A 14,142-nucleotide genomic window follows, 5' to 3' on the forward strand; every position below is an offset into this window, starting at 1 on the left:
TTTATTAGACTTTCATCACCATCAAGGGGTATGGAGGGATGGATGTAATTTGTTCATCCTTAATCGGAAGTTCTCGAGTTCAACTCCTATAATAGAAAAACTGTGATAAGGGGACATTTTCCCCTATTGTAAGCCCTACTCGGCGTGAATCTAAATCAATCAAGTCAGTAGATTCTCGATACCAGATGATTAAATGCAAATTTGGCTAAAGAAAAAAGAATCATATCCTTCAACTTATACGAAGAATGGAACAATAGAAATCTATTAATCTCAATTGAAACAAAGAGTATACATGTAGCGAAGATGAATATTCAACATAAATGATATGCAATGGCCTATTGATTCTATAAGATAGAAATTTAAAATATTTGAAATAATTGTTACTAGTAAATCTGAAACAGTAAATGGACTGGCAAGCCATATTACAAGTGATAAGATATATAGTACTGATCATTATTCACTAATTATGTAGTGTGAGATTTTAATTATATATAAAAAAATAAAAAAATAAAAAAATTGGATTCAGTCGCATACAAAGGCTTTATAGATTTTATTATTTTATAAATGACTTGATTGTGTGAGTATTTTTTGTTGTAAAAATATTGAATTTAATATCTCTAAAAGAAGTTTTTAATTCATTATTTTAGCATATATTAATGAGTCATTATTTTACAATATTAATGTGTTTATCCAAATTGATTATTGTGGTTGAATGATTTCATAATGGTCTAAACGTTATACAATGTCTCTTTGTCAAACTTTGTGTTTGTCAAAGTTATGTCTAAACGCATACTATTAATATCGTATTAATTGGTTTTTTAATGTACTACTTAATTAGCCATATTTGATTATTGAAAGACACTCATTGTCATTGTCCGTTTGCTGATTTGTGTTAAATGAGTATTACTCATTTATCAATTTAATACATTGAATGGCTATTATTATTATATTACCATTCCTTGGGAATCATCTTTGGGGTATTTTATTTTGGCTGCAACCATTTGAGTTCTTCTACATATATATCAGTATTCCTTTTCTTTAGTGTAGTAGAAATACAAAAACATGTTATTGCTATGTTATGTTATGCTGGGTTTTCTACTTTTGTAAAATCTTTGTTAGATTCTGGCTCTTAGTTTTGTACTAGAAGAGCTTGTTGAATCATGGGGGATACACCCATACCGGGTGAAATATCCTTAAGGACAGTGCTATTGGCATGCCTCAAGCTACGAAGAATTCTCTACAATTGTTTTGTGATCAAGTATTTTCCTCAAGTGTAAAAGAAGTTCCTATAAGTGTTCGTGATGAAGAAAAGTCCCTACACGTGTTCGTGATGAAGTATTTTCCGTAAGATTTTCAACATTTTTTACACTGTTAGTATATAGAACTTATACTATTGTTTTTATCCCCCTTTCCAAAACTATTCTCCCATATAGAAATGTTCTTGTTGCACTTATATATGGTGACTTTCATGCCTGTAATATCATGTATTTTAGTTAGTACACCATGCTTTGGTCGGTTCGGACTAGTTTTGATATTCAAAACGAAAAGTTGTATTTTAATTTCTTAATTCCCCTATAAAATCCTAAAGAACAAAACATTCAGAAACTTCAGTATCTACTTTTTACCAAGACTTTCGTGATAATATGAAAAAATAATTAGAAATTCATATCATTACTTTGTTGTAAGTTTTGAAACTCTCTCGGTGATTTTTTTCTTATATGTCTAAGTTTTAGTGAACAAAGTTACCTAGTATACCAGACGCGGAGTCACCGTTCGATAGAACTCAATAACTTTGATTCAAATCTTAGGTATCCAGAACCCAGTAAGCAAAAATGAGTCGTGGCCAGAAGTCAAAAATTAAAAAAGAAGTCACCGTTCGACAGAACTCAATAACTTTAATTCAAATCTTAGGTATTCAGAACCCAGTAAGCAAAAATGAGTCGTGGCCAGAAGTCAAAAATTAAAAAAGAAGTCACCGTTCGACAGAACTCAATAACTTTGATTCAAATCTTAGGTATCCATAACTCAATAAGCAAAAAAGAGTCGTGGCCAGAAGTCATAAATTAAAAAAACCTGAATCTACTTATGCTGGTGGCCGGTGGAAATTAATAAGCACCCGGTAAAATAGTCAACGGGAGCATAGTTAGAGTATAGGAAGCGGATTCGCGCACAAAACCTAATAATTTTGGTTCAAACTTGATTTTGTCTTAAGAAATTTGTTTAATATACACTAAAATTATTATTAATTTAGAACTCAATAACTCAAAAGAACTAAATATTTTAAATCCATAAATTTCAAATTCTGATTCTGCCTCTGGATACAAGCAAGTTAGTCCAAACAACACCATCATCATTAAAAAAGGAGTTTTTGAAATTCTCTTGGTGAACACAATTAATCTAGGAAACACATGTTCTACATATTCCCTTTCTCATTTACTTAATTAAAGGCGGTTTGGATTTGCATGGTGAAAGATTATCGATTCGTTTCCAAAGAAACACAAGATGACGACCATATGCATGTGATCAGTAGGGGCCATAGCGACTTCCACCGCCCATTACGTGTTATTTCTTTCTTGTCCACGAATTTTCACACTTTTCTTAGTCTTAACATATCCCGAATCCTACGCAATTGCTTTTGTACTAAAATTGGTAAATAAATATTGGTGTGTTATAAATAGACCGTATTATGAATGTCCATTTAAATACACAATCAACTGGATAAGCTTACAATCAAGCAGATAGCTTGTAAGTAGCTTAAGCAAGCAGCTTCCTGAAAAGTCTTGCAGCAGCTTCCTCAGGCTTGCAATCAAGTAGACAGCTTGCAAGTAGCTCAAGCAGCTAGCTTGCGAGAGTAGCTCAAACAGGTAGCTTGAGAGTAGCTCAAGCAAGCAAATTGCCAGCAGTTTTTAAAAAGGCCTCGCAACATCTTCCTTGAAAGCCTCACAGCAGTTTCCTTTCTTCTAAATAAGAAGTCAATTCAATTCATTTTTACATCAATTGAAAGAGTAATAAAATAAATAAAACGGCCTTTATTAAGAAGTAATAGATTAAAACGGTCTTTCAAATACCTAGGAATTTACAGGTTAATTCATCGAGTATATTAAGAAAGTAAGAGAATAACCATATACTAAGAGTAATAGATTCATAATAACAAGTAAGTAATTACTCAAACATAATATATTAATTAAATATGGAATAATTTACATAGTAGGGAGATAAGTACAGAAAACATAGTTAAAAACTTACATGATTTGAAGATGGAGAGAGGTTTCTAAATCAAAAAGAACATATTGCAGAAAACAAAGACTTTAGTTGAAGCACACGACAAAGACATTTCATAAAAAGAAAAAGAAGACTTTAGTGGAAGCACAAGACAAAAACATTTTGGAAAAAGAAAAAGAAGACTTTTAGTGGAGACAATAATGATAGCACAAGACAAAGACATCTCAGAAAAAGAACACTTTATTAAAGTAGTTTTAATAAAGTAACGGGATAGCTCTGTCTGAGAACTGGAGGGTCTCATGCTGTTCAAATAGAAAATCAGTTAGCAGTAATCTTTAATCTACTTAATTGGTCTGCTAAATTATTATATTTTCCTTTTATATGCTTAAATTTTAAATTATAAATTGAAATGATATCTAAAAAATTTAGCCATCTTTGTCTACTATATATATATATATATAGGGTTTTGCTAACCTACAACATGAAAGTTGTAGGTTAGCATTGTACCCATATTTTGAATCACCAAAATGCCCCTGCCACCTCATTAAAATACAAAAGTTCAGGGATTATTTAGTCATTTGCCTAAATTCCACAATTTCCATTATTCGTTATTTTCATAATATTATTCGTTATTTTCAAAATGCCCCTGCCACCTCATAATATTATTCGTTATTTTCATTCCCTTGCTGTTTCGCTCCCAGACGTCTTTCTTGAAGATTCTGATGTCTAGAAAATATTTGGGGAAAATGAAGATCACATTCCAATTAAAGCATCAACTGTCTTCTTTTTATTACTCTTCATAAGCTTTAATAAAGTGATTTCCCTCTATTGGTAATACCTTTTTATTAGTGGGTGCTTGGAATTTCCATGGAATCACCAAACCTGTTTTTGGACTGGGACTTGGTAAATCAATTTCTACATCTAGAATATTTAAATTAACAGGAGATTAAATCTGCTCTCAAGAACTGAAAAAGTACCAAAAAATCCATCATCTGAACTGACTGAACATCAAAAACAATAATGAAATCAAGTGTTTTTTTACTCTCAAAAAAGCTTGCCCTCTACTTTCTCCAAATGTATGATGTTTACTGTTAAAAGTTTCGATCAATACGAAATTTCAACTGCATTTCATTCAATTTCGTATTGAGAGCAAAATTACGTTGAGATCCTTAAATTTTTATTAGCTGGAATGATATATCAAGGGCATTTTGGTGATTCAAAGTATGGGTACAATGTCAACCAAGGACCTTCATGTTGTAGGTTGACAAAACTCTCTATATATATATCCCAGCTTCTTTGGCTATATTTTTTTTTAATTAAAAAAATCATATACCCCCCTCTCTCTTTCGTATGAGAGTGTTTTTGATCGATTATTGTTGCAAGTATCTTCCTAATTCCTTAATCTAATAATATTTTAGGCATCTGATACCCAAGAGAGAAGGGGGTATATGATTTTTTAATTTTTCAAAGGAATTTCAAAACACTCAGTGAGAATGTAATATGGTTTTTATCAAATATTTAAACAATTATATTCGGTACTTCCTCACTCCTAGATGTCTTCTTATCATGTAGTTATATTTCTAAGTTTCTGTGAAGTTTTCCATCTTAGATTAAAATAGATGAGCTGGGTGTGCATTCCCCCATGAATGCAGCTAGATTCCCTGTATCGGATAGGGATACCGCTAGTCCGATTCAAACGGTAATCGGTAAAGACTTATCAAATCCATTGATGACTGTCACTTTGCCAAAAAGTGAAGATGAGGGATTTTTGGACTATATGTTTATCTTGTTCGCTCTGATACCAGATCCAAATGACGCAGATTCCGGAATGAGTTTTGATTCGATTGCAGTACACAATTTAGACGCATGAAGAAATTAGTAAATGAGGTAATTGTGATAGCCAAAGACAAAAGAAGAAAAGAAAAGATTCGTTGAAAAAAGCAGCAATGTCTAGAAGACAATACATATAAAGTAACTTTATTAAAGTAAACTTTAATAAAGTAGTTACAGCAAAGGACAGATCAGTAAAAGGACAATAATATAAAGTTTGTTCTGAAAGTTTCACGTGACGATGGGGCCCAAAGAGCACCCGGCTGAACTCAAAAGATTCTTTAATATTTTGAAAGCCGAAGTTGAAGTCCGCCAGATGCCTAAAAATAAGACCATTTGTGAAGAGGCAAAGACATCAACAACAACACCCGTAAGAAAAACTTTCATATTCCCTGTCTCTTCCATCATATGCCTATAATCCTTTCCCCAATCCAAACCTTTGTAATATAAAAATCTATTGTAAAATAGTACTAAGTTTTTTCAATAATTCTCTTAGTGTGAAGTAGTTTTGTGGGTTCCCTGAAAGGGAACCCTCCCTCCGTCTTTAAATCATATAAGTTTTTATTCACTATGTTTCTGTACTATTTCCGTTTATTATGTAAATTATGTCCATGTTTATATAAAATTATGTTTCAGTAATTTTAATGAATCTGTTACTCTCAGTATATGATTTTTCTCTTAACTTCTTAATAAACTCGATGGATTAACCTGTAAATTTCTAGGTGTTAAGCGGCCATTAAAATGTCCAAAAATGATAAAGGACTAAATATTGGCCATGTTCGGGGTGTGATTAAAGAAGAAGGTTATTAAGAACAAAGGTTAAAGAGAAAGAGATGAACAGTGTAACAAGATTCATGACTGGACAGAGTCCAGATTATTATTATTATTAAAAAAAATATGGGAAAGAACAGAAACTTAGAAATATAACTACATAATAAGAAGACATTTAGGAGTGAGGAAGTACCGATTTTTTATTTTTTCTTTAATTTTTTTTGTACTAATTTAATGTCTTCAGTATTAAAGTGTTTTTGGCTATTAGAATATTAGACGTAATAGAATCTTCACAAAAATATATATATATATATATATATATATATATCAGCTTCTTTGACTATATCTTTTATTGTCGTGTACTTTTAATCATAACATGGTGACATTTTTCTCCTTGGTTTAAATACTCTAGATATGTTATTGTGGTGATGTGTGCTATGATTTAAAGAGAAGGGGTCGAGGATTTGAGGTAAATATAAAGAGATGAGATGTTCGTCCTAGATTCTGAAGGCTGAATATATCGACAATCTCTTAAATTTGTTATTGTATTTAATTTAGACACTCGAATAATGACATCTAATTGAGCACCTGAAAGTATTAGATATTTTTGGATCGAATTTTAGAAAAACCTATGCGTGTATACTCAAACGCTCATTACGTAGATATAAGTTAATTATATAAAAAATGACACATCCTTTAATTTTAGACATCAGCATTAATTGAAACATGTCTAAAATTTTATTACTTATTGAGATTAATGCACATAATTAAAGAAGGGTGGTATATTTTAAGTGGCTAACTTATCTACGTAATGGACGCTTGAGAAAACGCACACAACTTCAAGTTGAAAGTTCAAATAAAAACGCTTCATCATATGTTCAGATTCTCAATCGAAATAGATCGTAGTTCTAGTGTCTGAATAATGATAGAAAATTATAGGACTCAACCCGAAAACACTGGACAGTTCCTTTACATTCCTACCAAGTCACCAAAACAATAGCAGATATCACTTCCACTTCATTTACATACCTACCAAGTCACCAAAACAATAGTAGGAGAAGTTAAGTAAAAGTTGAGTTTCTCAATCCCTCTAGAGTTGAATGAAAAAAAGAAAAAGAAAAAGAAAAAAAGAATATCACTTTCACTTCCTTTACATACCTAACAAGTCACCAAAACAATAGCAGATATCACTTCCACTTCCTTTACATTCCTACCAAGTCACCCTACCAAGTCACCAAAACAATAGCAGATATCACTTCCACTTCCTTTACATTCCTACCAAGTCACCCTACCAAGTCACCAAAACAATAGCAGATATCACTTCCACTTCCTTTACATTCCTACCAAGTCACCAAAACAATAGTAGGAGACGTTAAGTAAAAGTAGAGTTTTTCAATCCCTCTAGAGTTGAATGAAAAAAATAAAATAAAAATAAAATGAATATCACTTCCACTTCCTTTACATTCCTACCAAGTACCAACCAACTGGAAGCTTAGTATCCAGAGCTTAAGTTTTATGCATTATTGGAATTAAAAAAAATTCTCACTCTTGTAGTATCACTTGTAAGGATTTTTCAAAAATTAACGACTGAAGTACATATTTCAAGGTTAAAAAAAAAATCGAGAAAAACCCACGGAAACAATTGCCTTCATTAACCACATCTGCATAACATTATCAATGAAGTAATAACGAATAGCTAATGAATTTCTAAAGGCATGATTCTTGCTTAATGTTTTGTAAGTATTTCAGATACTTAATTTAAAATGAATGAGGAATAGATGATTTAGATAATGGATAGTCATACCATTCACATTTGGAAGGCAATTACCAACTCAAATGTTGTATCCAGCCAGTGGGGCTTTGTCTCTACAAGTGTGGGCAAGGGTCATTTTGTATTAATTAAAGGTCAACTGAATATTCAAAATAACACCACTGTATGACACTTCTTTAACAAAGATTTTCCTGGGAAACTCCTCTCGGAAATATTTATAGTTGACTTGCAACTTTCAACATGTTATATCTACTCTAAGCAATATGTTCACTTATTTCATTGTCCAAGTTATTTAACCAAGATCAGCAGGTATAGAATCCAAAATGTTTAAAACTTCACAATTATTGTTGTGGAAAAGGGATCTGCAATTAATATATCTTTTATATACATACACACCCCATGTCATCTTTGCCACAACATCATGTCCCATGGGGTTCAATGGATCACAACAAACTATTTGGACTTGAAAAGGCACAATACTATATCTTGGCCCTTCAGCTTTAATCAATTGCGATTATATGATCTCAATAATGAAGATTAAGTCTAAGAACAAATAAAATGACAAAAATAATAAAGGTAACAAAAATCTCTCATGTTGAGAGGATTAAGACACTAGGTTGATTAATATAAATACAAATTCATGAATTGACACAGTTTCTGAGCTCAAAAACAACTTGAAGAAAATAACAAACAAGAAACCGAAGACGCAGACGACCTTTTGTCAGCGTTTCAAGGGTGGGATTATCTTTGATCGGATCAACTTCTTAAGTTTAATGAAATCTTTATCGTTCTGCTTAAATAATCAAATCCCACAACCGCAAAAAAGAATTCTTTTTTCTTTGTAAAAGAAAAGAGGCTTTCCCTGAAAATAGGCTGAAACAGGTTACTCCTCATCTGAGTAGTTGAATTTGACCGAGTGCGAGTTCAAGTCAATTATCCCTCCTCTGTAACTACCTCGCTTCTTCTTGGTCTTCTCATGTCGGAAATCCCTGAAAATAGCATATATAGTTAAGCTTTTCTATCGAAACAAAGTAGAACCTATGCAGAGTTGCAGACCATGAACATGCTTGGTGTTCTCGCTAAAGAAAATAGCAATTAATAGCTTCACTCACCCCACCCCGAAAAAATGAATTCTGTCATCGGCACATCACCTAACTACCATGAAAAGAACTACTCCCTCTATATTGTTATGCGAAGGTGTTAGACTAAGCACGGAGTTTAAGAGAAAAATGAAGACTTTTGAAACTTGTGGTCTAAAGTAAGCGGTAGAAATTTTTGTGGCTACAAATCATTTATTAAGGGTAAAATGGAAAGTTTGAAGTTAAATTGTTACTAAATATGGAAAGATGTCATTTTTTGGCGACTGACTAGAAAGGAAAGAGCATCATATAAATTGGGATGGAGGGAGCAATACTTAACAGAAAGATGAGCAGAGGGGATGATGGAAGAAGAGAACAAGTAAAAACTTTAGCGCAAAGTGATATTTAGTGCTAACAGAACTGAATGAGTATACCTATAATGTAATTTTCCAAGGCAAGAAACATTAACAAATGCGAGCAATCTAGTATTCTTCCCTACTTCCGTTTGACAACTGACTTCAGAAATTTATTTTCCCTCAAACACCAAAAGAGCAGTCCACTAGGTAACATTTACTTATAAATTAATTCATATTCGTCAAGAGTAAATTCAAGGTCACCAAACTAATGGAAGGGATTTGGAAATATATACCTTCCCTTAACCTGGCCCAAAACTTCCTGTGCTTTTGCACCATAGCCAATATCTGCACCCTCCTGCAACAGTTGTACATGGGGAAGCGGAAAAGTTAGTTGCATGGTAAAAGATGCATAACTAAAAAGATAATGAATAAAATAGATGGAAGACGAGAATCTGATCATACCTTTGCCCAATAAGAATTATCTTTAAGTCTATCATCTTTAAACTCCACCTGATCAATTTTCACTCTTTGAAAGGCATTTACATTTTTTGGCTGGAAAAGCAATCAGAATACATTTTCAGAACATAAGTAATAATACAGTAGGCAAATTCAAAGCAGATACTTCCCCTGTGTCAATTTGCGTGGCTTGATTAGGAGAGGGAGGGTCAAACTAACTAATGTTCGGCGTGAATTCGGACATAGAATCTTCAATTTTTTTGAAATAAAATTTGCATATTTAGAAGCTACACAAAAAGTACTACTCCCTCCATCCCAAAAAAATTGTCTTAGTTTGACTTGGCACGAAGTTTAAGAAATAAAAGAAGACTTTTGAAATGCGTGGTCCAAAACAGGCCTTAAATATTTTTTTTTTGAGAATGGTAATGTTGCAAAACAAGCCTTAAATATTGGTGGGGCTATGAATCATCTCATAAAGTTAAATTGTTTCTAAATATGGAAAGGTGTCAATCTTTTTGGAACAAACTAATAGAGAAAGTAAGACAATCTTTTTGGACAGAGGGAGTATAAGTCAAATAGTTAGTCATTCCAAATATTTAGATGGTATTTGAAAAAATTATGCTCAAAGAAAGCATCCTTCGACTCTCCAACTATAGTAACTAAGACGCATAAATTGTTAACTATAGCCTCATCCTTCTTCAGACTGTTCCACAACCCGGTTGAATTACAATCCCTTACTATCCAGTCCTTTTTTCTTTTCTCTTGTGTTAATCCAATCATATTATGATGTCTCATTATCCATAATCTATAGCATATAGTCCATAAACCAAAAGTAAACATAACGCCCACTTAATCTTGTACACAAGGCCAAAAAACTCTATTCACACAAGTTTACTTGCTGAAGTATATCAAAGATTAATGAATGCCTATACAATAACAATTTTTCCCCCATCGGTGAAGCAGATCATCAATAGAAATTAACTCAAGCATAACAGAAAGTTATTTAAGAATGAAATTATTCTGCAAATTGTGAATTCTTTAAAGTTAATTATTTAAGAATGAAATTATTCTGCAAATTATGAATTCTTTAAAGTTATCTTTCCTTTAGCACACAACACACAACTTAAAGAGTTGTTTTTTGAGAAAAGGTAAGGTAATCACTGTTTAAGAGTTGTATTATGACATTAACATTGATAGCAAATTACGAACCTCGCTTGTTAAGACTTAGCACATTGACAATCCAAGGTCAAAAAGGTAATAGAAAAAGGAAGCATGCATACCTCTGCCGATCCATTAAGCTCTTTCCTCGATGATTTCTGCTTAGCAGAATTGTTGAACTCATCCTGATGATTACCATTAGAGTTTGCTTCAACGACTTCACCATTTTGTTCTTGTTCCAAGCCTTCGGTCTTTCTGCGCTTTGATTCTTCAGTTCCAACCCCATCAACTGCCTGATTTTCATTTTCATCAGAAGCTAATCTTTTTCTCTTCTTGGAATCCTTAGAATCAGCAGCTCCACTCTCTTCCTTGGACTTTCTCTTTTTATCCTTTTTAGTTGTTTCCACAGTAAGATCGGTATTACCATTGTCTACAGGCACTACACTTTCTGATTTCTCCTCAGTTTTCTTCTTTTTCTTCTCCTTCTTCTTCAAGGGCACATCAGCCTGTAATAGAAAAAAAGTATCATCAGCGCTCTTCTTATGCTTCAGATTAGTCACTCGTATTTTTTCATCTCAATTTGGTTGCTAACCTTATTGTCTGTTAAAACCTCCTGAGCAGTAGAAGCATCTGGAACATTGCTAATTTTGTCTTCACTTTTCTTTTTCTTTTTTGAAGCATCTGGAACATTGCTAATTTTGTCTTCACTTTTCTTTTTCTTTTTTTTCTTACTAATTGTTTCCTGAGAGTCAGCAGCATTGCTACTTGTCTTGTTAGCATTTGTGTCATCTTCACATTGCACTGCACACCAGATTGTATTAGATAAAATCAAGATACAATAACACCCGTAACATCACATATACTAGCTTCACGAAAGAAATCAAGTTTAATATGAATGAAGTATAATATACCATAAATTACCTGGCTCTTTGTGACCCTTAGATATTGTATCATTGTCAGTACTGCATATTTGACACGAGATCAAGTAGCATGAGAGAAGGAACTGGAAAGTAAAATTACTATAAAGTACTGCACAGTCAAGTAAGAAGGAAGCAGAGCAGGTTTAGCGAAAGGAACACATCGACCAGCATCCCACATAAAACAGATGCAATATTGATTGTGTTGACACACCATTTACTGCCCAAACCCCAAAAACAGAGAAAAATAATGAAACACAAACATTTATCATCAGGATAAGATTATGTTAGTTAAGTGATTACTTCTCAACATACTTGTTGTTTAGATACTTGTTGTATAACTCCTCCAAACTAAGGGAGCAAGACTTCCAATTATCACCCTGCATCAAAAATTCAAAAGGCAGAAAGACATGAATGACTGCACCAATATCTTCGCATATAGGCGAGTTTCAGATTCAAGAGTGACATCACAAATCAAACTTTTCCATTAGGAACAAAACATGTAAACACTCAACCAGGATCAGCGTGATCAGCGTGACCTAGCACATTCTTCACTTCGTGGAACAGAATGCCAGACATGATATAAAATATAATTCGATAAGTGGAAGTTTCTTGGACATAGTAATACTAACATAATTGCAGAAACTTTCAATTAATTACTTTTTTTCTTCTTACAACAACAACATACCCAGTGAAATCCCACAATGTGGGGTCTGGGGAGGGTAAAGTGTACGCAGACCTTACCCCTATCTCGGAAGATAGGGAGGCTGTTTTCGAAAGACCCTCGGACTTTTTTTCTTCTTCATAAAACGAAAACAATTTTCTTCTTTGACTATAAGCACTATCATACAAAATATCAATGAAACACATTTTTTTTTTTCAAGCCAAAACGGCAAACTCTTCTTCTTGAACATTTTCTTCTCCATGGAATAACGGATAAGAGGAAAACAAAGAATAAATGCTCTCTAGCTTTTGAGATCATTGTTTAGGCATGTCATTCCTCTAAACACCATTTCCTTTTAGCAACCTCATAGTGTAACTTATTAATCTCCTCGCCCCTACTTCCTATGAGTCAATAAAACAAGCTTAATCTCTACTAAGACTTTTCACCATCTGCCACTCAACTTCTTTAAATGAAACCAAACATCCTCCTTTGTTTTTTTGATTAGATAAGGAAAACCAACCATCCTACTTAAATCACAAACTGCAATTCATCAAAGATAAGTCATATAGTATACCAGAAACAATAGCTCAAGAATATACAGTGTATCACCCGAGAATAATACTCCCTTTCTCTCCATATTTCTACGACATTGTTATTACTTGAGAATGATGCTTTTGAATACATCAATCTTATTTCAAAAATGGGAAATTTATATCTTATTACATTTCTTTTGAGCCAAAAGTCTACCAGAAATAGTCTCTCTACCCCACAAAGGTCGAGGTAAGGTCTGCTTACATAATACCCTACCAGACATTGGGAAATTTATATCTGAATTAAGACAAAAACTTGAAATAAAAGGTTTTGAAAATCTTGGATAAAAATCAAATAATTTAAAGGAAGTGAATAAACCAAGAATGATACTCCCTTTCTCCATATTTTAATGACATTGTCACTATTTGACAAGTGTTATTTTAACTATAACCAATCTGATCTATAGTAAATCTATGCAGCTTTTGATATGGAAATTTTATTTCAAAAATGGGAATTTATATCTGAATTGAGACAAAAACTAAAATAATTTCACCCATGAGTTCCAAACACATGACATACTAAAAGGTTGTAAAAATCTTGGATAAAAATCACATTTTTAAAGGGAGAAGTAAACAAACAAACCTCAGTTTGTGTTTCTTTAAGGAAATATTTGAGGGTTTTAGAGAATCCATTGATGTGAAGATAATGGAGTATAGATTGGTGTAAAAGTGACTTGTCTTGAGTTTGCTTCTTAGCCATAACAGGACTTGACTTTGATGACTCTGCTAGAACTACCTGTCTAGGCTTGAAGGCTAATAATAAGGAGGTATTAGGGTTTTGCAGCTGCTTGATTTCTAGCATATATTAAGGAAGGGAAGCAAGGGTTTTAGGGCAACGGCCAAAAAAATATGACTCACTCGAAAATTCACCTGTGGTCGTGTACATGACCATGAACATTGGAACAAAAAGAAAAAGAGAAAAATGACCAAATTAGACTCATCTATGTTTTTAGGTTTTGATTGAATAGTAGAAAATGGCCAAAATCATCCTTTTTACAATAAGAAAATACTTGGGGTTTGTTAGGTAACCGGTTAGAATTATGCAAATATTAGTAATACATGGATTAGTTATAGGGAATCTATGTACTCTTTTTATTTCATTTTAAGTGTTGTTAGTTTGACTAGACATAAAGTTTAAAAAATAAATAAAGATTTTTAATTCATGTGGTCTTAAATCAAAGATGTGTGCAGTACTTTAAATCTAGTAGCCTTAAACTTGCCATGTAGAATATTGAAATTGGAAAAATTACTATAGAAAGATGCACTCTTTTTAGGACAGACCAAAAAGGAAAATAAGACCCTATGAAAGGAGTATTATTTTATGCATG

General features: G+C 32.7%; 1 protein-coding gene across 2 annotated transcripts; it reads right to left on the reverse strand.

The window, feature by feature from the left end:
* Positions 1–8,165: 8,165 nt before the first annotated feature.
* Positions 8,166–13,756, reverse strand: LOC132603184 (suppressor protein SRP40). Of its 2 annotated transcripts, none has more exons than XM_060316122.1 (8): positions 13,398–13,756; positions 11,864–11,940; positions 11,565–11,605; positions 11,236–11,444; positions 10,766–11,149; positions 9,492–9,581; positions 9,323–9,384; positions 8,166–8,583 (listed from the first exon to the last, which is right to left on the reverse strand). In XM_060316122.1, exons 1-8 carry the CDS (start codon positions 13,614–13,616, stop codon positions 8,478–8,480), a joined length of 1,188 nt encoding a protein of 395 aa, XP_060172105.1. In that variant the 5' UTR covers positions 13,617–13,756; the 3' UTR covers positions 8,166–8,477. The 2 variants fall into 2 exon arrangements, with proteins under 2 accessions (XP_060172105.1, XP_060172106.1); XM_060316123.1 differs by having other exon boundaries at positions 11,876–11,940; positions 13,398–13,754.
* Between the last annotated feature and the right edge of the window lie 386 nt (positions 13,757–14,142).

This window comes from Lycium barbarum, chromosome 7 (assembly GCF_019175385.1).
Source record: "Lycium barbarum isolate Lr01 chromosome 7, ASM1917538v2, whole genome shotgun sequence".
In the NCBI taxonomy this organism is placed as follows: domain Eukaryota; kingdom Viridiplantae; phylum Streptophyta; class Magnoliopsida; order Solanales; family Solanaceae; genus Lycium; species Lycium barbarum.